Here is a 24,328-nt window from a genome sequence, read left to right as displayed (position 1 = left end):
CTGAATTTCCTTGCGTAATCTGATTAATAGCGACCTGGTCTTGGGCAACTTTGTTGTCTTCTGTTATGAATTTTTGTTGCTCAGAATCATCTAGCTCCAGCCTTGTTATCTGTGCCGATGAGGGCCACAACGAAGTGAGGGAAGTACCAGACAATGAAATTTACGAAGAAACCACTGGTCATCTGGCTGGCAGAAAGCGGTTGACTTCTGTTAAGTTCCCAGGAAATGCAAATTTGGTGTAGTTACTGACCATACTTTTTCCTGTCCACAGTGACAGCACTACAATGGCTAAAATACAGATGGACGTGGTCGCACGCAAACATGTGAATATAGCACTGTATTCACAAGCTTGCTTGGTTATTTGCAGAGTAAAGATATTTTCTTTTTCCTGGTAAATTCATTTTATTATAATGCTGAGTCTGACTAATATATTGGCTACTGCGTATCGTATTATATTAATATGTGTGCTTTTTCTTTTTTGGATTCCTCGACTGCACCCTCGCGTTATAATCTTGATGGCATTATAATCAAATAACTATAGTAGTCTATGCAATCCATGTATCTTCTGTCAGTGTTCTAACTCGAATGTATAGAAGGTGTGAGATTGAATGCCCTCTTCTTGGAATTCAGGCTGGCGAACAGTCAGCAGCAGCGCCGTGTCTCAGCCTTCCGAGGACAGAAGGAGGCCCTGCTTCCCAATGGCATTGCAGGTGTCGAACAACTGCTGCGTCGTTCCATCGACTCAGAAGAGTGCGTCCCGCTTTTCTTTTGATGTGCATGACACTTTGGATGTGACCTATCCCTCCACAAAAAGAAAGAGGGAGAAGATAAAAAAAATTTAACAAGAACATGACCCTGTCGCCATGCGCGCTTGCAAGTTTTAATGGGTATAGATGATTGTGGCTCTTAGTCTGAGTTATCTTAGAGTGATTGAGCGCCTGGCTGAGAATATTGTTTGCAAGGTTGATTGAACTGCATGACATTTACTGGTGCATGAAATAAGTGGCCTGGAATTGACATCTCCAAAGCAGTTAGCTTCAAAATGCCAGTTTTACTGAACAATAAGTTTAGAGAACAAAAATGGGATTTTCACTTTTAACTGTAAACTATGGTTATTACATGACAAATCAAGGTGTGGAAATCAAACTTGGTGAATGTTTTCTTTTCATTGAATTTATGATGCATAGATCTATGTCTTCCGTTTCTCTAAATGTCCTTTGTCTGCATGTGGTCATGAGTCATGAACATAGTGTGGGGGTGTGAACATTTAGTAGACATTCGTTATAACCGTGTGCTTTGGACATGCTCCGTGATGCCCAGGAGTACACACGAAGATTCTGAAAACGAGAGTGTGGCATCAGAAGGTGGTGGCAACGGCTTGGCCTCGCCACCGCTATCTCCCGGAGCTGAAGGCTCTGTGATGATGCGTGGGGAAGGCACCTTCAGGGAGAAGAAGAACCTGATCCACAAGCTGAGCACAAGTGAGGCCAGCAACCTCCCACTGAAGGGCAAGGAAAAGGTGGGCATTTCCACTTGACACACTCTCGCATTGGGTATGCAGAACGAATTAAGTGCTTACCAGCTTACTCAAGGTATTTTATCAGCTCCATGCAAATAATGTGGAGAATCTTCCTCACATACTCAATACTGAAGCAGACAAGAAGGTTTGTTAAATACAAAAGAAAAGGAAAGTCATTTGGTATATCATATGAGGGCTATCGTATGAGGGATATCGTATGAGGGATATCGTATGAGGGCTGCATAATGTGTCTTGATTTTCAATATTGTAGTTACCTAAGCTGTTTTAGGTGACCTTGTCAGGTGGCCTTTCAGTGGACAGTGCCCCTCTTGGCTCAGCCAGTTGTCTGTTGTGATGGCTCAGCAATGCAGGTCTCTCGCTGTGTGAATAGTCCACAACATTTCCATAACTCATGTTGTGCTACTGGTGACATATGCAGAAGGTTGAGTGCAGTGACTTGTCAATGCGTTGGGCTCTGAAGGATGCACGTGACTGCCGAAATAGCGTAGTGAACAATCGGTTGTGCTCATGTGGTACACACAACAAATATTTGTGGCTGTGCTATTATCGTGACATTCTTCTGCAGAAAAAGTGGTAGTTCGGTATCGTGATGGGCTGCTCTTCTATTTCAGGTACCCGTGAGAAAATGCCTTTCAGAAATAACTCCGGACAACTCGTTCAACAAGGAAGTTCCTGAACAACAGAAGAAAAGGGTAAAGGGGCCACCAATGCCAAATTTCTTATCACTTCTTGGCAACTTTCTTGAGAAAGTTCTAGAAAAAGTTGAGCATAGGGCCAGTCACAGATAATTTACCCCATGTAATTCACAGAAAGCTGCCAAGCACCATTTTGTTGCTGTACACTCAGTAATGTAGGCTGTTATCCCACAGTTCCACTATTCCTTTAAGAACGTGCTTTTTTTTTGTTAATAGAGCATCTTCGGAAACTTTCTTGGGTAATGTAGCGGCTACCCGGTGCGGTGGCTTAGCCGCTATGGTGTTGCCCTGCTAAGGACAAGGTTCTGGAATCAAATCCCGGCCACGGTAGCCGCATTTCGATGGGGACAAAATGCAAAAATGCCCATGTCCCATGCATTGGGGGCATGTTAAAGATCCCCTGGTGGTCAAAATTAATTCGGAATTCCCCCACTATGGCGTGCCTCATAATCAAATTGCGGTTTTGGCACATTAAACCCCATAATGCATCCTGTGCATGAGATTGTGGGAATCTACAGTGCCTGCTTTTTATACTTTGAATGTTGTCTTGAGATACCACTGCAATGCTCTAATTTACACTGCACCATAGTCCTTGCTGGTACCTGCATGCTTGGCCTGACTACAGCCCCAAAAACCGTCAAAATTCAATCATTTCTGAGAGGATGACTGGGTTAAACTGATATTAAAAAAAAATAATTTTGATGATGAGAGAAATATAAGCCTTTGAGAGTTATTTATTTTAAGAGGTGTTCTTAATATTTTGTCTTAATACACTTTATGTTGTGTGCGCTCTTAGGATGAAGTTCGAATGACATTATCGAAAATCTTTCAAGATTCTGATGTGCTTGGCACAGCTTGGGTCTGTGAAACTTGAACAGAGTACTACAATGTAATCAATACAGTAGGGCTATGCTTTTCCTAGGGAGACATGTCCATCTTAGGCCTGGTCACTTTGCTTTTACAGCATTTTTTCTTTACAATGAAGAATTCTCTCCCTGCATTAGGAAAAGTGCTGCACTTTGTGTAGCAGTTATCACAGAAGCTTGCATCAGAGAAACCATACCTCTAATTTTGGTGTCGCCATTCTTTCTCAGAGCCCATCCGGGTCTAGCCAGCAAAATAATGTTCAAGAGGACAGCAATCTCGGCTTGGTGAAGGAAGAGATGAAGGGTCCTCTGCACAAAGCACGCAAGCACCTGAAGACCTTCATCGGCAGCAAGAAGGACAAGAAGGAGAATAGGGACGACACGGACGAATCAGGGGGAGAAGATGCCCTGTCACTTCGTTCTGAGGGTGAGTATATCCAGATAATTATGGTAATACATATCGTACCCATCACTGTGGCTCATTGGCTACGGCGTTGCGCTGCTGAGCAGTAGGTCATGGGTCCGGTTACCAGCTGCAGTGACTGCATTCTGCTGGGAGCAGGTTACAGAAAGATACTGCGCCTTTTTTATTCTTTTTCATTTTTCTTTTCAATTCAAGTTTTTTACGTACGTTAGGAATTATACATAGTTCTGCATATACAGAAGGAGGTCCCAAGGTTTAATCACCATTGGTGGGACCTCTTATGCAAGTAAAATGAGTAAAACTACAAAGTAAAAAAGCAAAGCAAAGGAAAGAGAGCATATATATTACAAGAGAAAAATACATGCATAAGTGCATCAATAATGTTCACTGGTAGATGGATTATGTATAGTTCAAAAACAGAAGTTGTCTCAGGCTTTTCTTAAACATTTGTAAGGAAGGTACAGATTTCATGTGTGTAAACTATTCCAAAACGTTACTGAAGAAAAAAGCAGAGTGGATCTACCATTATTAGTATGGATACTAGGCATGAGCAAGTTACGATGGGTAGTGAAGCGAGTAGAATTAGGATTAGAGAGCACATGTTGTGGGAAAATGTATAAAGTGAGGTCATGGTTATAAATTTTAAAGGATGTAATTCCTATATTATAAAAATAAAGGCTGGACAAAGGGAAGATATTAAGATCAACAAAACGGAAAAGGAAGGTGAAAACCATAGAGTGAATTTGATAGTGCGAACTGCTTGTTTCTGGAGTTTAATCAATGGAGAGAGGTGAACGGAATATGTATGACCCCATGATGAGATGCAATAGTTTATATGACCGTGTATAAACGCATAATATAGTGTTGTGAGTACATAGAGGCGGAAGTAGAACCTGGTTTTAAGTAGGGTACATATGCCAAAATATATTATAATGCGGACTGATCAAATGTGTTTAGGTAACTGGAGATGGGTGTCAACAATGACTCCAAGAAAAGTAACATGATAAGATGAAGTAAGAGCCTGGTTGTTGATGAAAAAACAAGGAGAAATGGTTTTCCTGTTTAGTGAATGAAAAAGCATAAAAGATGATTTAGAAGGGTTAATTGATAGCCGCTTTGCTGCACACCACTGCACAAGGGAATTTAAATCTGCTTATAAATCGGAATATAAAACATCAAGATCAAGGCTGTCAGCAAAGGTGGTGGTGTCGCCTGCATATAAAATACACTTAGAGCGAGAAAGGCAAAAAAGGCAAGTCATTAAATAGGTTGAGAAGAAAAGGTGTCCAAAAATAAATCCTTGGATAACACCTTTAATAAAATATGAGGGATTAGAAAAACAATCAACAACAACAACAAGCTACCGTCTATTAGATAAAAGCTTTTCAGCAGTGTTAGCGCTGGCCCAACACTGAAGTTTCAAAAAAAGAATGTTATGGTCGATAGAATCAAAAGCCCCAGAAAAATCTATAAACAAAGAAGCTGAAATGTCGTCATCATCAATGTAAGATTTAATATTATCCGTGAAACATACAATGGCAGCGTCAGTAGACGACCCTGAACGGAATCTAAACTGAGAAGAAGCTAGTATGTTAAATTTCATGTATCCAGATAATTACTTGTAAGTACTTGTGTAATCTTGTTTTATCAATTTCTCTAGAACTTTGTCAAGGAAGGGAAGAACAGAAATCGAACGGTAATTTTCAGATAACGATTGGACACCTTTCTTATATTCAAGTATGGCCTTCGCAACCTTGAGTTGGTCAGGAAATACACCAGAACTGAAAGTAAAGTTAAATATGTGGCTTAAAAGGGGTGAGGTTGTAGAACGAAGTAATTTGATGTGTTTTGCAGAGATGTTGTCGAGACCAGGGATAGTTAATTTAGACCTAAAATGACGGATTCAATTTCTTCAGGGTTAGTGGGTTGAAGAAAAAAAGATTGTGGTCAACAGGCGAAGGAAGGAGAAAAATCAGGGCTGTCAGGGAGGGTAGTATCTGCCGGAGTAATCACTGAAGGCATTAGCTATCTCATTCGGTGATGTTATGATTGCGCCATTTATGGATAGTGATGTAATCGGGTCATGTGAATCATAATTATTTAAGAAATCATTTACCAACTGCCATTTTCTTCTAGTATTATTACTGCATTATCGAATTTGGTCTTCATAATAGCTGTGCTTTGCATTTTTAAGAAGTGTGGATAATGTGTTTGAATAATGCTTATATTGTGCTTTAAGGCACATGTTGAAAGGCTGGCACTTGCTTTTTTTTTGTCTAGGTTGTCCTTTTTTCTTAAATGACGTAACAGAGAATTTGATAGCCAGGGGCAAAGGGGAGCATGATAATAGTGCTTTGAAGATGGGACGGTAGTGCATGATCTCACAGCAGTGTTAATAATGGGGGTAACTTTGGTTAATGCAACTTCAGGATCTATAGCTTCAAGAACTTGCAACCAGTTGGCCTCTTCGATAATTTTTATGTACTTACTGTTATCAAAATAGGTTCTGAAGTGCAATTTATTTACTTGGGAAATAGATTTGACAGTTCACAGAAATATAGGGTAATGGTCCGTAATATCTGTTTCAGTAACACCAACTTGAACAGGTATTGTGAAATTAGAGATAAATGTGGTCATCGTGAACTGTGAACCACTGTATGTATAGTGTGTAGGGTCAGTTATAAGACAGTGGTAGCCATAGCTATAGATGCAGGGGAGGTATTCTTTTGTCAAAGTGTGAGAATCTTCTAATATGTTCATGTTAATATCACCTAGAATTAAAATATTCTAATTTTCTCTAGACAGTTGATGTAGTATGACTGACAGTTCAGTGAGAAAGCTGGAAGAATCAGAAGAAGGAGAACGATAGATAGAACCACAGACCACTTTGCAATGGTTGTTAGTTATGGCAAGTGTATCAAATTCTGCCCAAACTGACTCACACTTAGGAATGATTAGAGTTAGGTTGTGACATCTCATGAATGATTAACTATTTAAACACGTGGATGGCAGAGCCTCCATATGTATCCAGGGTGTCTACCAACAGGTGAAACCGGGAATTCTCAGGGATTTTGAGTAGTCTGGAAATACTCAGGGAAAACTCGGGGAATTTCTGCTTCTATCAGGGAAAATAAGCTGTAATTTTATTGAAAGGGAACAAAGGTGGTGCTAATGCTTGCCCGAGTAAGAGAGGAATCGTAACGAATTGACTTGGATGCTGTGTTGTCGGCTGGAGGAGTTTGCAGTGTACAGTCGATGGCATATTTTTTGGACATGCCCGATAGTTCGGGTGGCTTCGCAGCACCACCACATACCCCAGAGGGTCAATGTATAGGAACATGTGAAATTTCGGACGCAAGAACCCTTTGCTGTCCGATTTTCCTAACTTTTTGCTGTGACTGCAGGTTCGAAACGGCATTAATCAAAGCCATCACCGCCGCTATTTCGATTATCTCGCCGCCTCAAACCGGCACTCGCACACTCAGAACTGCTGGCAGCCATAGGGTACCTTCAATGGTCAAGCGGTGCAGTGATCGGCTCAGCCGTCACTGTGTCAGCTCCGCGAAACACCGAGGCGGCCACTGCTACAGAGGCATGCTTTTGTGGCGCTCCTCTGAAGCGTGTCGGTCATTCTAAATTGTAGTTTTAAGGGAATTGAAGTCATTGAGGTCCATTTTGGACCACTGACACTTGAGAAAGGGCGTCAGATGATTTACGACTACAACCATGTCTGAGTACAACCATGAAGAAGCAAACAGCATGGATGTCGTAGCGAAGGGCTTAAATTAAATGAAATTTATTTGCCAGAACCACGATCTGATTATGAGGCACGCTGTAGTGTGGGACTCCGGAATAATTTGGACCACCTGGGGCTCTTTAACTTGCACCTAAATCTAAGTACATGGGTATTTTCGCATTTCGGCCCCATCGAAATGCAGCCGCCGTGGCCGGGATTTGATCCCACAACCTCGTGCTTAGCAACTCAACACGATAGCTACTAAGCAACCACTGAAGGTCACGAAGTGTTTGTCACAACAAAGCAAGCATGCTTATGACGTCGAACTCAAAGGAAGCTAACAAATCGTTATTTTATGCCACTTAAGTTAGCAAATACAGCTGTAGGCATTTTTCAACTGTCATTTGTAGCTTCATTACTTGGAGCGTGCCTTGTCCCTGACAGTTGTAGAGGTTTTGGCGAATTGGCTGGTTAGTGCTTTTTTCTGTGTTGACAAAGTGCCTCGAGCATATTCTGGTATTGTCGTTAGGGTTCCAATGTGAAAGGTCATCACCGCTTTAACATAATGAAGAGCAATCGGCTCCGACTACAGTACGCGAAGACCGAACAAATGTGCGCTAGCCTGCGTGGGAGAAATGCTAATTTGCGAATACTTGACATGTACTGCGGTGCACTCCTACCTTGGTTTGGTTCTAAGCATGAGAAAACATGGCACGAATGAGCCCAGTTCCAGCAGTCACATCTTGATCTTGGCGCAGAAAGAAGCTGTTCGTTGGCTTAATAATTCGCAACAAAGAGCCCTGTGCAGTTAGGCTCCAGTACGGAATGCTTATGAAGCTAGATTAACACGTAATAATCACTGCATGTTTGTTTTGGGGCGATACGAGCTAAACATCTAAACCATTTTGCAACAGCAAGAATCGGTTCATGCGTTTTTATGCAGTTGTCACTTTATTGTGCGTTTTTATTGATGCCACCTGCTAGTTCATCTCTTTCTTTTTTGCATTTACATCTTAGTTCATTTTACAGAAATTCGCAAGAGCGACACAAAGCACAACGATCTACTTTAGCCTCCATGTTGCTTCCCACGGTTTTGAAGGGAAGCGGTACAATTTGATGCCGACATCCCCTTTGCGGTTGTGATAATCCTTAATGCAGCAGTATCTACGCTTGTTCTTTTTGTTCAAACTTCTCACGAAGGAGCTGCCGAGAGGCCGCACTGAATCCATTGAAAAATTGGAAAAGGAGGCTTTCAGGCGAGCCTGAGTGCAGTACGGTGAATGGTGAAATGACGGTGACAGCCTTCTCACGGGTACTCATCGCCGCTGCTAGATGGCGCAACATGTACAGCCAAACTTGTTTGCAGGGTGCCTATAGCCACCACCGCGGCAATGCTAGGCCTAGCAGCTTTGACGTTTGCTATTAAGCTTCTTGCTTTTCGGTGCGGTGTCTTTCATTGAACCAATTCGCCGCTGTCAGCAATGGCACCGACTCTGCCTTTGTAATCCTTGAGGCTCGGAAAGCATGGCGCGTTCTGTAGTGCTGGTTTCCGAAAGTCAACTTCGCCTCGATACAGCAATGTTACGCGGTGAAGCATACGCGAAGTATTGCGGTGAAGCTTAACAAGTGTGTGAAGGGGCAATTGTCACGGAATAAAGTACGTATTCCTTAATTATACACGCGTGCACACGCCGTCTCGTGTCACAGTACGAGTACCAATATGCCTAATAAGTGTACTGGCAGGCCTTCAGAGCGTTTTCGGACGTGCCTGTGGCGATTTGAGCCCTTCAGGGCAGTAAAAGACATGCATTCATTTTTTTGGACTGCCCACTTTTTCTGACGTTTTCGCGGCCCCTAGGAAGACCGAAAAATTGGACGTTTACTGTATAACAGACTAAGAGGATGCTTCAAATGGTCGGCGGGGCGAATGCTGGGCAGAAGGAGGATAACACAAAGGACCGACGCAATGAGGAATGAACGGTAAAGGAGGTGTGCCACCGCTTATTTGAAGGAGCTTGAGCTCAAGAAACAAAGTGTTGGCTGACGCCGAGATGCAGGTGTCCCTCATCCAAACCAAAATAAGCTCTTTAAAGCAGTGAAATTAAACACTGAGGTGTTGTGCGTGTGTGAGAGTATGTCAGGACAGTTGAGGTTGACTTTCCAGCTGCTGAGAGAGAATCTCACATGTGACAAAGTTTGGACCTCAAACCAATGAGCTTGCTATCAGTTGATAGAAATAGCTCGTACTTGAAAATATTTGCTTGTGTAATGCATCTCCTTTTATTCGTATATGAAAATGTTCAACTCGATTTGCAATGGGCTTTACCATTTTTTTCAAAGATAGTGTCACGTGGTAGTGACATATAAAGAACACAGTAGCAATACTGTGAAAGACGAAACTAACTTTTATTGGGCGAACCTGTCTCCACAAAAACAGGCTACACCTAAAGAATGGCGACAGCAGTGAACAAAGTCAGCGATCGTCAAAATTTGATCAACGGATCAAGCGTGTCGGCTTTTATACATCAGTCATCGAACGTTCCAGAGTAATCGCTGGGACTCGCGTGTCTTCCACAAAGTTCTACACGATTCGCGTCATGCACACAAGCAATCAGATTACACAATGTTCAGTGACAGACAGCGGATGGAACCATCGATAACATTCCAGAAACTTCGATACATCCAGGCGCGTCCGGCGCTGTGCGATAACATTTGTTAGGCGGTGAAACATGGTTGCCCGATAAAGATAAACAAGTACACATGTCAATAGTTTATTTGTTGTGCATTTTACTAACCCATCCCTTCTGTTTTATTTTTGAATAAAATAAACCCTGCTCCTTGGTATTCAAACTGAATTAAGTCATTTTTTTTAACATGCGTGTCAGCCCTTCTTGACATAAAACAAAGTTCTGTGTCACTCGTGAATATTGCAAAGGCACTCAGGGAAAACCTGGAAAACTCGGGGAATTCGGAAATGTCAACTTGGTAGGCACCCTGGTATCACCATTGTGATGGCAATCTTCTCATGAACAACCTGATAGACCGTAAAGGTATTTATCTTCAACCGAAAGCCACAATTCAGATAGACCAATAATCGAGAATGGACAGTAAAAAAAAAGCCAAGGAAGGCCAAAATCTCAGTACAATTTTTATGCAAACTGCAGGCATTCGCATGAATTGCAGAAAAACCTGTAGCATTGGATGTGATCATGTTAGCATCATGCCATGATATGTACGCCATCATGAATTTGTTGAAGATGCTTGTGCAAACGACATGATCTAGGCATCCCTGAACACCTTAATATCGCACAAAATGAGATAAAGCCGCATTTCCTGCATTTTCCGTGCTTTGATAGTGCCATTGTCAGTCCAGAGGAACGACCATTTATGTTGTCTATTTAAGGAAAGTGCTTTACCAAACAGAACCTTATTTTCAGGGTTCACACGATGGTTAAGATAGATTGGCGTTCTATGGGAGTCAGCACTTTGCCTTTCACTTGCCTCATTCGACACGTGCGCAGACGAGGATGATGTGCGGGAAAGAACAAGACAACTTGTCGAAGGGCGAGCCTTATGACCTTTAATAAGAAATGTGGTGCATTTGCCACGAGACCAAAAATCCACTGTTAATTTGCTTTGGTCAGTATTGTGCGTTGGAACCCTGTGGGCCATAACCTGTAGTTTACAGCCAATTTTCTCACCAAGGGCTTCAACAATCTTGACGCAGTCTTCTCCTTGCGTGGCAGGGATGCCTTTGATTTCAATGTTGTTGGAGCAAGAGTAATTCTCAAGCTGAAAAACCTTGCGCTGGAGCATTTGGTTATGTTCGACTAATTTGTTGTTTGTGGCAGCCAGTGATACATTTTCCTCCTTCGCAGATACAAATTGTTTACTCTTGTAATCTAAAGAATTCTTAATTTCATTTACTTCTTTTTGAAGCTGTTTCACATTATCTAGTTCATGTCTAGATACTGCAACCTTGAAGGTTCCCAATGTTTCAGACATGCCACTAAGGTTCGAATTGAAAACAGCTTTAAAATCATCAAGATCCTTACTTAATGCAGCAATAGTGCGAGCCATAACAACAAAAGTGATCAGAGATCTGCAGTCAAAATAGAAACACAAAGAAAAAAAAAAAGGCAATTTCTTCACCTGTGTTCAAAGAATAATCGAGTTAGATGCAGGGGCTGAAGTTGACTGCAGTGTCTGATTGCACATTTTGAAGTCGTCACTGAAGTTTGGTGGGGAAATTTTACATAGCCAAGACTTGATGATCCAAGCGTCTTGATGTGGAACCCGGTGTCACCACAGGTGCGTAAAAACCGAAAAAGCAGTCGGTACCAGGTCCCAGGACCGTCTGTCACCAAAATTCGTGCTCTGAACCACTAAACAGCAGAAACCATGCATAGAACACCAGAGTCCACTGTGTACGAAGAATAGTCGAGTTAGATGCAGGGGCTGAAGTTGACGGCAGTTTCTGATCACACGCTTTGAGTGTACATTGAAGGAAGTCCAGACAGTCAATATTAGTATGGAACACTCCACTATGGCAACACTCATGACCTGCTGTGCAGTTTTGGGACGCACCCTACAGTTTAATTTAATCCATGTCGTGAAGGATGTGTCTGAACCTTGAACAAGTGCTACCTAAATGCATGTTGCAGCAATGGCAGCAGCAGCACCAGAGTTGGTGGCTGCACATTTTGTTAGTTTTGAGGGACTGATTCCTAGTTTTTCTAAAATTGGTTTACTTCAGTGCTGTTTCCTAGCAAACTGAGTAACAATGAAATAAGAAGTAATTGTGCATAAGAAACTCTGTGAAGTATTTTGTTCCTAGCATTCAGTACAGTTCTATCATAGTTTTGGGCAACTTGACTAAGCAAGGACAAGACCGTGTGGCAGACTTGTTCCTGATTGCTGGGTCTTTGATTTGGCATAGATCTGTGACCATATTCAGCCTGAACACATGAATTTCTTTCACAGATGTCTAGTCTTCAGGGCATTACAAAGCCAAAACCCTTCTCTCATGATGAAAACAGGGTCTATGATTGTGGCAAAATGAAGTGGAAAATTACTTAAGTAAGCTGTGTAAACAAAGCTTAGTATGCAAAGGATCCTATGGAACTTCTTCAATACCATGTATTATGCGGTTTCAATCTGCTTCCTCCAGGTCTTTGTACAGAACCCATGCCTGGAGAGAGGAAGCAGTCGATGCCACACTCACTCAAGCCTTTCAGCACTCGGTCAAAAAGTGAGCTGTGTTCAGTGTGCAGACGCAGCATGACCCTCTTCATCAACCAGGGAACCAAGTGCACCCGTGAGTGATGCCATTTAGTTGCACGTTAAAGAACCCCAGGTGGTCGAAATTTCCAGAGTCCTCCACTACGGCGTGCCTCATAATCAGAAAGTGGTTTTGGCACGTAAAACCCCATAATTTTTTTGAGTGATGCCTTTCCAGGAGCAGTTTTTCTGACTTTTATCATCTCGCATTATAGATTTCTTTTGTTCTCTTTTCTGCGCAAGTTCTTGCCACCAGTAGTGATGTCGACAGTGTGTGGGTACCTATCTCATAGTGTGTGCTCACTTGTCAGAGGAGTCTGGCATACTGTTTGTTGTGTTAGCTGTTGAGGGGTAGTGCAGTTTCACACAATATGACTAAGAACATGTGGTTTGCATTCAACGGTGTGTTTTCATCTACACTGAACACAGTTTGTACCACCAGAATGGCTGTTCAACAGGAAAGACAGTTGATACATATTTGCATAGGAGGCTTGATTTGGTTTAGGGAGTGAATGCTAATTTATTTAATTCTAGTTTGGTGTTTCCTTTCATAGTGTGTCGAACTGCCTGATCTGGCTTGGAAGCTCCTAAGCCACTAAACACATGAGCAGAGTCAGCATAAAGCCGTGTTGCAGTGCTGCAGACACTAGTGCTGTCCTGGTTGACAAGCACAGCCTTCTAGATCTTGAAGCAAACCAGCACCTGCACGTGTAAAGCCACTGCATTGCCTTATACCCACTAAGGCCAATAGCATGGTGACCTGGAAATGTTTGTTACAGCTTTCTCAGTCAAGAGTTGTCATTTGTCCTGTTTCTCTCTGGACCAGGCTGCAAACTGCTGTTCCACCTCGAGTGCAAGTACTATGCCGAAAAGGTGCCTTGCCGGGGAGGCACCTGTGTGGGAGTTGGGGAACCAACTCCCCCGGCTCGTTCCCACAAGCTCAACCGGACACCGAGTCTGTCTGTGGAGACGGGCATGTACCAGCCCCACACCGCACTCCAGTCGCAGCAGGGCCCGCCTGCTCTTCAGCAGCACCAGCAAGGTGGGTCGTGGAATGTTACACGGACAGCGGAGTTCAAGGACCCAGGGGACATCCTCATCACAGATGTTTCAGAACTCACGAACCTGGACTCCTTTCTTGTCAAAAAGGTGAGGGCTGTATGGCTACTTTTAGGCTGTAAAGGGAATTTGTAAGTCTGTAAAGAAACCAACTTGTTATTATCAAAGCTTCACTCTGTTTAATGTGCAAACATTCTGCCATTTTACTTCGAGCAAAGCTGTTTTACTGCATGCAGTACCATTGTCTTGTGGTGTCATCGGCTGCATGTAAGTATAAGGATAAGATTTGAGCCATTATGCAGCAGTGAGAAAACCCAGATGATCCTAAAGAAAGTGTGCTATGTGCATACCTCTCATTCCAGCACTTTCTGTTGCTCGGCAGTTACAGTTGTAAGACCGTATTTGCATGATTATAAAAAGAGTTTTGTTTAATGTTTCTTGAATTACCACTTAAGAACGTATCTCACATTATAGTCAAACACTCTATGGGGCTTTCTGCCACCGCAGTGCACATCTACATGGCCTCACTGGTTCATGTGCAGCTGCTTTGCCATGTGTGCATCTCAGCCTGTCAAGGAAGTGCATTTCAGTTCCGTTAAAACATAGTGAAGACATAGTGGCAGCTGAGACAAACTTCAGAGCAAAATAAGAAAGATACAGGGAATGAAAGAAACATGGGCACTCAGTAGCTTGTTCTAATCCTAGTCATTATGTTGTCGTTTCAACCAGCCCAGCACCTGGCACATTTGAACCACCTAGAACACTCTGGCGCAACCCAATACGTGATCCACAGCATTTCATCTGCACCATTTCATTGCTGCCCTTGAGTCAATTTTCCACTCAGTGCAGAGCCCATTACTCATCTAGCACCTCATTTCTGTTGCATTTGAGGTGTACTAAATGATTAAACAAACAAGCAAACTTTAGACATGAAGATGAGCGCCGCTCAAAAGAGTAGTGTGCACGGCTCCCCAGAGTAGGAGGAACATGATTCAGCAGCAAACAAACAATATGTGCCAGTGCGGGCTTGGTTTCCAGTACATGTGGTGCCATGCCAGTGTGTATTGTTGCAGTGAATCACACATCACATGTTGCTAGAAATTTCTACGCTAAGCTGATGGCTACAGTTGCATTACGTGTCATTGATTCACATTATAGTCATAACACAATATTATTCTTTTTAATATTATGAATTCTGAAAGTAATTCTTTCATCACATTTGAGTTCGTATTGAATTCATATGGACACAGTAGTCATTGCTGCCAGCATCTATGTTTGTGGAATGTTACCACATTTGTTATAATGCGATATGTTGGTGGACCATAGTTGTTAGAGGTAAATTATGGTTCCCATGATTTCTTTTTAATACATGTACAGTACTCAACGATTAAAACATGATACTCGAACCGCAGGGTGGCCAGTTTGTTTGTGCCACCGGAGAGTGCTGGGTGAAAGCTGGTGGACCAAATGCAGTCAAAATGCGTCATAAGGGTGATTGCCTTCATTGTATACCACATATAATCAGATTCATGTTCCCAGCCCTCTGTGGTGACGCAAAAAGTGCCAGCAACCACGTGCTCTAGGTATCGCATTTCATTCACTGAGTGCTGTACATGAACCCCAGTGTGACATAAATTGCAATAAGTTTGCCATGGACGTTCCCACTCGACATTTGTGGTTGCCTCCCGTGCAGGTGGGCTACCTTTCAAGTGCGAGCAAAAAGAGGGATTCAGCAGTGGACATGGTCTTCAAAAAGGCTCTGAAAAGCTTCAAGTCAAATCTTATAAGCACATACTCCGTGGCTGCTCAGGCAAGCATTTGGAATTGGGTTTGCACTGTTTCAAGGTGTCTTTTAGATTAGGATCGAAAACTGAGCAAGTTGGTACGCATTCATCTTGTGATTTGTGCAGTGTCACGAAACGACAATAAAGGAACAAGCGTGTGTCCTGTGCACTTCCTTTTCTGTCATTTTGGTTTTCTGTGTCACTGCCCATCCTTTGACGCTTAACGATGTACTTTAGAAGCTAAACTCAACCTGCTAGACAACAGAGTGCTCTCAGAAGAAAAGATTGTTGGGCCATGGCCTATGCGTCCTTGCATGCAAAAGGCCGCAAAAGCCTTTCTGCGTTCCTTGAAGGACACTACTGCGAATTACTGACTATTATTTTTCTTTTCTCTCCTTGTTTGTTCTTCCCTTTTACCCCTCCCCGAGTGTAGGGTAGCTAGCCGGGTACATTCTTAGTTAATCTCCCTACTTTTCTCTCTTCGTTTCTCTCTCTCTCTCTTGGGTTTTGTGAGCGCTGTACAAATCACAAGATGTGTTTTAGATGTATGAGATATTTCAGTTGCCATTTGTGATGCTGTTGTTGCAGAACTATTTAACCTTCTTATTTGACCCATTGTGGTTCGAAGTTGTGCGGTGGGCCACTACTTTTCTCATATTGTAAGTGAAATGTAGCACATAGTAGCTGAAGTTGCACTCCTGGCCACTTGTTTGGCCTTTTGCGAGGTCCTGTCATGTTCTTTACATTTTTCGTGGCTTTCATCACATCAGTTTTGCCTGTCTTGCACTTCTGATGACGAAATACCACTTCTGACCACGTTCCTTGTCAGAGGTGATATAAACTACATCATGGTGATAACTGGCCATAAATCATGGGCTTTTTATTTGTGCTGTTTATTTCTTGAGAGACGATAGCGAGCACAAGACTGGACACGGGTGCTGAAAAGTTACTTGTCCTTCTCTTTTTCTCCTAACAGTTTACACTTTCTCTTCATTAGCAATTGTGCCACGACAGTATGATAGACATGTCATGTGCAGAGCTTTAGAAACATAGAAGTTAGCTGTGTGACAAACACTATCTTAGGGCTACTTTAATGAAGTGTTGGCATTTGTCACTTTAGTGATAAGGTATGTGTAGTTGGTGCAAATGAAGGGCTCTAAAGCACTGCAATGGCATAATTGAGTAGTTTCATGAGCTGCCTGATGTCAAACTGTACCTAAGAGCTGAGAAATATTCTGATAACCAAGCACCAAGAAAAAAAAAGAAAGAGAGATAGGGGCATTTATAAAGATGTGGTTTCAGGTTTCATTTGATGCATTAGTTGTTCTACATAGACAAGGCTGTTGAGAGAGAAAGTGAGGGAAGTTCTGTGGTTGTATACAGACCAAGCATGTACAGATGCTGTGTACTCGAAACACTGAATTATTTCCATACCTGATGAGTGCTTATTGCATTTTTCAAAACTTGGTGACACACTAGTTTACTATGACAGTGCTAAACCTAACCCTTTCAAGGACTTTGTATTTATTTTAAAAGTTAGGTTGCCAGATCGCTGGGGCTTAGATATATTTGTAATGTTTAAGAGAGGTCGAAAACAGCTGGTTGCTGGGTAGCTTTTTTCTGTATTTGTGGTGAGTAATTTGTTTAGGTATAAAATTGGAGAACACTCTGTCGTGTTTCAGGATGGCCGGTTATGTCTACGATACAAGGATCTAACAGACCACTTTGAGCAAGTGGCACGGTCTGTCATTGACCAGGAGTGCTCAAGCGAGACCTTTCCACTCACCATGGCTGTCAATGCTTTCCGTGTGTTCCTGGATGAATTCCGCAACCTCTACCGTTCTGAGAACAAGCCCAAAAGCAAGGTGTGAAGGAGTGCTCTATGCAATGATTTCATTGGTCAGAGCTTTTTTTCTCACCTATGTTTGTGTGTTGTCATGTGAGGCAAAATGAAGATTCACATTGGATTTTGTTCCTTTCAGGGAAAGAAAAGAAAGCGGAAAAAGAAGGCATCTCAGTTAATTGTGAGTACATGATGATTAAGAGGATGGGAGGCTGCATTCTTTCTGGTCATGGTGCTGCATAAATGGCACTGAATTCGTGAATAATAATTGTGTTGTGCTAATGATGCTGTCTCTTTATGTAAATCCTTGTTGCTTACATTATATTGTTCACATTAGCAAACACTATGTTGACAAGTGTCTGCAAGTGATAGCATGTGTAACACTTTAAAACAGGCAAATTGCAAACATCAGACCAATGTTGTAAAATAGACTAGCTGTTTATTCATCAAAAAAGTTTATGGAAGAAATTTAGAATTATTAAACGTTATTGAATATGCAAAAAAAATTTAACCAATATCAAAAGTGAATTCTTTAAGTAGGATTTAATTATTTTTAATAAACTTTGTTGTGTAGTGAAAGACAGGGTTCCTTAAATTCATGCAGCTTGGATTTGCCCCATCTTTTTAAAGGAGTTTGTGTGAACAAGCTTGCTGGTAGCTGTCGGCACTAGTGTATTTGAGCAACTGTGATGCAGTATAAATTCTGGTTTTGAATGAAAACTGTCCTAACATGATGTTATGATGGGCTTGTGCGTGCAGGAGCACTGTGGTCACATATTTGCACTTGTCGTGATCAACATTCCAACTGCCTGCGAAGTCTGCAGCAACTCCCTCTGGCTCACTGAGCGAGGCCTAGTGTGCCAAGGTTTGTTGCACCAATTGTCTTTCATCCTCATCATAGTATGTACACAATAAAAAAAATTAGACAGAGTAGTTGAATATTTGATGAAAACTCTTCAGGTGAGGTTGGTACATGGTCAAAATATAAAAAGCACTCGCGTAAGGTCTAAAGAAAAATGAACATATACTAATTGACATTTTGATACTGCTACAGGACCCTTGTTCACAATTAAGAGGAGAGTGAGAGGGACCGATTATTTATCTATTGTATTGCCATGGGCGGCGGTCCTGTGTTTGGTGCTTGGACGATGAAGATGACGACGGTGCGGCTATCTGATGTGTACGCGCTAGCCCTACCATTGTGTTGTGTACCTTGTTTTGTAAATATATCCTTCGTACATAGATTCTCCCCATAACAATATTATCTAATTTGTTATCTATTCCCTTAATAATTGAAACCTCTTGTACTCCTCTTCATTGTGAACAAGGGACCTGTAGCGGCACCGAAATGTTAATATATGATTGTTTTTCTTTCAGTTTTAGGCGAGTGCTCGTTAGTTTTGACCAAAAATTTGGAGATCTCAGGATCTGAGAAAGTCTCAGTATTTCTGCGGCCTGGGCACACAGTCAGATATTATAATTTCAACCCTGTACATACAGTCTACGACCAATATTCCAGATGCCAGATTTTTCGGACATGCCAGATAATTCAGACGCCTTCACAGCATTGCCACAGTACCCTACAGGGTCAGTGTATAAGGACAGTCTGAAATTTTGTATGCAAGAACTGTTCACCGTCCGATTCGCTAGACAATTTGGCGTGACCGCAGTTTCGAAACAGCATTGATCGAAGCCACCATCACCGCCATTTTGATTATCTCATCGCCTCGAACAGGTGCTCTCGCACGCAGATTCACTGGCAGTGGTTGCCACTACCGTGGCAATGCTAGGCCTAGCTACTTCAACGTTCACTACCAAGCTTCTTGCTCAATGGTGCAGTGTTTTTCATTAAAACAATTCGCCACTGTTAGCAATGGCGCCGACTCCGCCTGCGTAAACCTCACCAGTGGCTTCGAAGCTTGGATAACAAGTTCCATCAGCATCGCCGCAATACAGCAGTGTTACGCGGTGAAGCATACACTTCACCACGTATTTAGGATGTGCCTGTAGCGATTCGAGCCCTTGGGGGCAGTAAAATGCATGCATTTGTTTTTTCTGACTGCCTGATTTTTCGGACATTTTCGCGGTCTTAGGGAGTCCGAAAAATAGAACGTCAACCATGTAAGCATATGTGAACTACATCATGTTGTACGGTTTTACTGGCTATGATTATTCAGTGCCCATACATTCAGTGTTTTCTTAGCCCACTGTCCATAAACCTTTGGTGCCGGCCATACCCACAAAGATTGTGGGTCCTGTAAAAAGAAGGTGCAGCTGTAATATTTATTATTTAAAGTTGAAAGGAAGCACATTTCACTTGTCTCTCTATATGGACTACACAACAGTTGAAAAATTTTGTGATGATTGTGCTCGCCATAAAAAGCATAAAATTGAGGTCAGTCACATTGTGGCTAATGATCGCCACCAGTCATGCCTGTCGGTCACGCGAAAAGCTTTGTTGTTACTTTTTGAATGGCCAATAGAATTTGTTAAAGGGACACTAAAGGCAAATACTAAATCGACGTGGACTGTTTAAATACCATTCCAGAAACCTCGCAACACTTGTTTCGTGCCAATAAAATACTTAGTTTACGAGGAAATTGCATCTGAAGGGTCCACATACCTTTATCGCAATTCACATCTCCCGCCACCCAACCGGGGGAGTGGTGACATTGCATACGCCATCACCACCCTTTGCTGCTGTCGGTGAGTAAAGCGGCGCCTGACAGATGGTGGTACCCAGTCAAGTAAGTGGCGGATTCGCTGCTACAGCTGCTCTTTGGTCAAGTGGCTTAGACCATTCGGGCATCCTGCTGCATCAAATGGAAGTTGAATTCTCCACTACTTGTAGTTTATGCGAGTTTCGCAAGCCAGCAAAACCAGCGCAGCATTATGCGATAACTATAGAAACGCGAAAGCGTGCGCGGCGCAGAGTCGAGTGAAAACGAAACCTTTCAACCGCCTGCGTCGTTGTCAGGGTTATTTCAATGAGGTCTTTTTTCTAAAAGTGAAATAGAACTGGATAAGTAGCATTTTATTTTGTCTTATAATACAATACAAGGATGTTTTGTGCAACGAGTGGTTGAGTACTAGAGACAGAATTTAACTGAGGACTGCTTTCATCATCGGACAAGTACTTGAATGCCCCGGGGGAGTCTCTAATGATGTCCTGCATTCACCTCAATTTGTCGATAATTAAGGCTCTGTTCGCGATGATATTGACGCCTTAGAGATTCTCGAGGACTAATCTATCACTTTAACTTGGCTTACTATTTGCCTTTAGTGTCCCTCTAATGACTGTTAAATCACTTCATGACAACTTCATGCACTGTGTAAGGGTGTGTCTCTAGATATACTGAGGTATACTGAAACTGAGATACACTGAGTGTGGCTCATAGAAAAGCCTGACTTCTTCACATGCATACCTGTTTTGGAGCAGCCTTGTTTGACTTTTTTGATTGTATGCTTGAACTCACTTTGCACACTGTTGATCTGTTTTCTAGGTTGCAAGCTCACCTGTCACAAGAAGTGCTATCAGAAAGTCAGTTCCTCATGTAGAGATGTCAATATTCTTCAGGTAAGGTTCAATTGAGATGACAGCTTGTGCAGTCAAACCTTGGTCTAATTAATTTGTACTTGCAGCTGAATTAGTAAAGTTTAGCATTTTTTCTAATCAACTTCGGCATGTTGTAGCACTTTTAATTTTTTATTCATTCACATAAATGCCTCATTGAGATGCTTCCACTGATGGAAGTCTTTGCCACTGCCAGACATACATATTTGCCACTTCAAATATGTATGTCTGAAATTTAATTTGTAGTTCAGTATTTTGTACAATCAAACTTGATTATAATGAACTCGCATCTGACATGAAAACACTTTCATTATATCTAATACAGTCGATCCTGGATATATCGAACTCGAAGGGGATCATGAAATAGTTGGATATATTGATAATTCAAAATATAAGATATGCCTGCCTGAAGCTTATCTGAGATTTCTGCAGGTCTTGGACAGTTTCCAGAAATTGTGAAAAGCGGCAACTTACCAATTTGCTTCACCAAGGCTTTGTCGAACGCATAAAGGTTATTTTTTGCTCATGAATGTTGCAGGTCGCTCGCACCGCGGTATGGTCTCTGATATACTGATCGCAATGCTAACCCTAAAAGCCCACATCGCCCAGATGCAATACTGCGGTGTGCCTTGCGTATATTGGAAGTCCTAGCAATGTTGCGCGTGGTTATTCAAGAAAATATTGAAATGGATGCACTGCAGAAGCAAACTAGCCTGTATGGACGCGTACCATGCAGTCGCCAGTGTGCATACTAGTAATTGTAACCGAATGTGCCCAGCTGTGTGTCTGTTTCAATACAAACCATATAAGCCATCTAAACAGCCGATTGTCAATGTGGGCAATTTGAGCCAGGTGGACTTTATGCCGGATTTCAGAACCGACTTTCTGTTGGAATTGGTTGTTGTTTCTCTGCGACCACCCTGAAAAATCCCTGTGTCTCTTGTGTGCTGCTCAGCGCTCCGATGCACATTGCGGGTGGTACGTCTCTTGGCTCTTCCCCTCGAACCCCTGCTGTGCTTAACTCTTTTTGTTACTGCGAGAAAATGGTTGTTTTTTGTAGGTCTCAAAAAAAAATTATTTACCACTGCAAGTAATATTCCAGCACACATTGCAGCATAGCATATTGTGCATAATGAAATGCTCTTTGTAAAAACATATGTTACCAAAGAAAAAAAAATATTAGGTAAAACATTAAAATTCTATAAAGCGCTATTTTTGCTGCCACTTGATAAAAACAATAAAAAAACATGATATCTATAAAAACATTAATATCAAAGGAAATCCAGAACATACCTTTCAAAGATAGTGTCTGGAATGGTGACCCAGGAATAGTGTCTGAAAAAATAAATGCTTAGTACACCGCCGGTCTTCGGATACAAAAAAGAAACTAAGACCAGTTCATCGCTCATGCCATGCGTTGAAGCAGTTCCTGGATTTTATGAAGCATAGGTGCACTCCGCACTTTTCCCACAAAACGTCTGGCTTTTTGTTCAACTTTGTGATCCTCGTAACACATTTTGTAGTTCCGCCTTTTCGGCATCTTCTGAGGATGGTCCGATGAGAAGTCTAAGGAATGTACTTCGCCAGTTCGTCTAGAGTCATGCACCTTTTCCAGGACCGATCGCTGGCAGCGTAGCTGGGCAACTACATGATTATGTATCCAAGCATATCTGTTTGCATTTTTGCAGATTGTCTTCATCAACCTCTGCAGAGTAAGAAGAGTAGAAAGAAATCTGACACCGTTGTAAACTGTCTTGTGTTTATCCATAGTGCTGGGCCGAGATGTGCTATGGGTGGCCTCCTATGTGCTAACAGAAGTTTATTTGCTACCGGTGGCAGCACATCATAGCCAAGCGAAGTACGCACCCTGAAAATAGCCAGTAGAGCTCTCAGGTCGTGCAAAAAGATAGGCAGATAAGCATGCACAAGGAAGGAGACTGCTCAAGGCTGTAAAGAAAACTCGCTGGTGGACAGCTGCGAATGTTCCATGCCGACTCAAAACATTGTTGCCGTCAGAGCTTGAATCTGCTTTGCTGTCACCTTCGGAATCATAACTTGAGTCCTCATCATTAAATTGAAGTGCGCATGCAGCATAGTTTCGAGCACAACGCTTTTCTCGCGACGCAGCCCTGCAGGATGCCGCCATGGGAGCGACTTTCGATAACAGCAGTTACACCTGCAGCGCCCCTTGCCTGGATTTTACAAGAGAAGCGAATCTGAAACTCTTGCATTTTCAGTTAATTATCACTGCTCGGCATTCTCGGGACAGCAAAACTAGCGATATAATTTAATTCTTGACTTTCTGGCAGTCATTTGATTACAGAATTTTGATGTTATTGCAGCGTAATTGTGAGTGGCATGCCTCTTTCTCGAGCGCAGCAGTAGGTGACAGCCACACCTCTATTTGCTGCGAGCATTAGTTTGCAAAAAGGTCCATCAAAAATTACATTGCCGGAGCATGAAAATTTAAACTGATTCTCAAAGTTCAGTGCCTGGACTAACTACTGGATCGCCGTAAGTGGATAAGAAACCGCTCCAACATGTCGAAAACAGCTATCTAAAGCATCCATCACAGATGATCGACTTGAATAGGCATGGTAACGAAAGAGTTAGTCAAGGGGCCTGGGGGAGTCTGCCCCCTCCCCCCCAGCAGCAGGTCAACCGTAGCACTATGGCACCCATTTGACAAGCGCTGGAAGCGATTTCTCTTTACCAGTGGTACCTTGTGTGGGGCAATTCTAACTCTCCAATTTTTCTATTAATGATTTAATCATGATTAATCAATTGATGTGGCATGAATAAAAACAGGAAAGTAGGTATTGTCATACTGCTGCATGCATTTCCCTGAGGCACTGCACATGACGGTCACCACCCTTGTTCAACCAAGATTCTTGCCACAGCATACTGTTTAATGAGTCACCTGAATGTGAGGCTATCTGCTCGTGAATTATTTATTTCTTTATTCAAAGTACTTTACAGCTCTCTATTTGAGGCATTGGGTAAGTGAGGCTGGAACGCAAAACAAAAACACTTATGAACAGCAGACATCAATAAAAATACCGACGAAATTATAGGCATAAATTTTAAAAAGACTGAGTGGTGGGCTAATTGGTATGGCATTATTTACACAGTAGCACAGAAGCACATGGATGACGGAAAGAAAAAGACGAGAAACAGCACTAACAGCTGAGTGTTTATTGCACTGGAGCAGATATATTTACCACCACACAAAAGGAATAGAGAAGGAAGACACAAACAAATCAACCCAGCAAGATCAACTGACACAGGCGGCTAATGCGACAAAAACAACATTTTTTTCATCGATAAGGTGACAGAGGGGCAACTAGCACAATCCCTCTTCCTAATATCTGCAGCTTCTACTATTTCTCTGGTGAGCTGGTCAGGGTGCCTGGCCAGTGAATGAGTGTGATAAAATAGAGGCTTGCATCCGCAGCATGTGCAATGCGCGGCAAGGTGGCCTGATAAGGCTAGTTTTTCAGTGTTATACCTGTGCTCACGTAATCGCT

At 42.3% G+C, this 24,328-nt stretch overlaps 1 protein-coding gene across 2 annotated transcripts in view; it reads left to right on the top strand.

Moving 5' to 3' along the window:
• LOC126542533 (unconventional myosin-IXa-like) overlaps positions 1–24,328 on the top strand; it is a 99,912-nt gene that overhangs the window by 54,416 nt on the left and 21,168 nt on the right. For both annotated transcript variants that reach the window (XM_050189646.3, XM_050189645.3), the window contains exons 25-35: positions 631–750; positions 1,321–1,519; positions 2,152–2,232; positions 3,330–3,528; positions 12,432–12,578; positions 13,368–13,690; positions 15,294–15,410; positions 17,067–17,249; positions 17,367–17,408; positions 17,987–18,092; positions 20,731–20,804. In XM_050189646.3, coding sequence (XP_050045603.1) covers positions 631–750; positions 1,321–1,519; positions 2,152–2,232; positions 3,330–3,528; positions 12,432–12,578; positions 13,368–13,690; positions 15,294–15,410; positions 17,067–17,249; positions 17,367–17,408; positions 17,987–18,092; positions 20,731–20,804 — 1,591 coding nt within the window. The remainder of the gene's footprint in view (positions 1–630; positions 751–1,320; positions 1,520–2,151; positions 2,233–3,329; positions 3,529–12,431; positions 12,579–13,367; positions 13,691–15,293; positions 15,411–17,066; positions 17,250–17,366; positions 17,409–17,986; positions 18,093–20,730; positions 20,805–24,328) is intronic.

This window comes from Dermacentor andersoni, chromosome 2 (assembly GCF_023375885.2).
Source record: "Dermacentor andersoni chromosome 2, qqDerAnde1_hic_scaffold, whole genome shotgun sequence".
Taxonomy (NCBI): domain Eukaryota; kingdom Metazoa; phylum Arthropoda; class Arachnida; order Ixodida; family Ixodidae; genus Dermacentor; species Dermacentor andersoni.
This window is presented reverse-complemented; position numbering and strand designations above follow the sequence as displayed.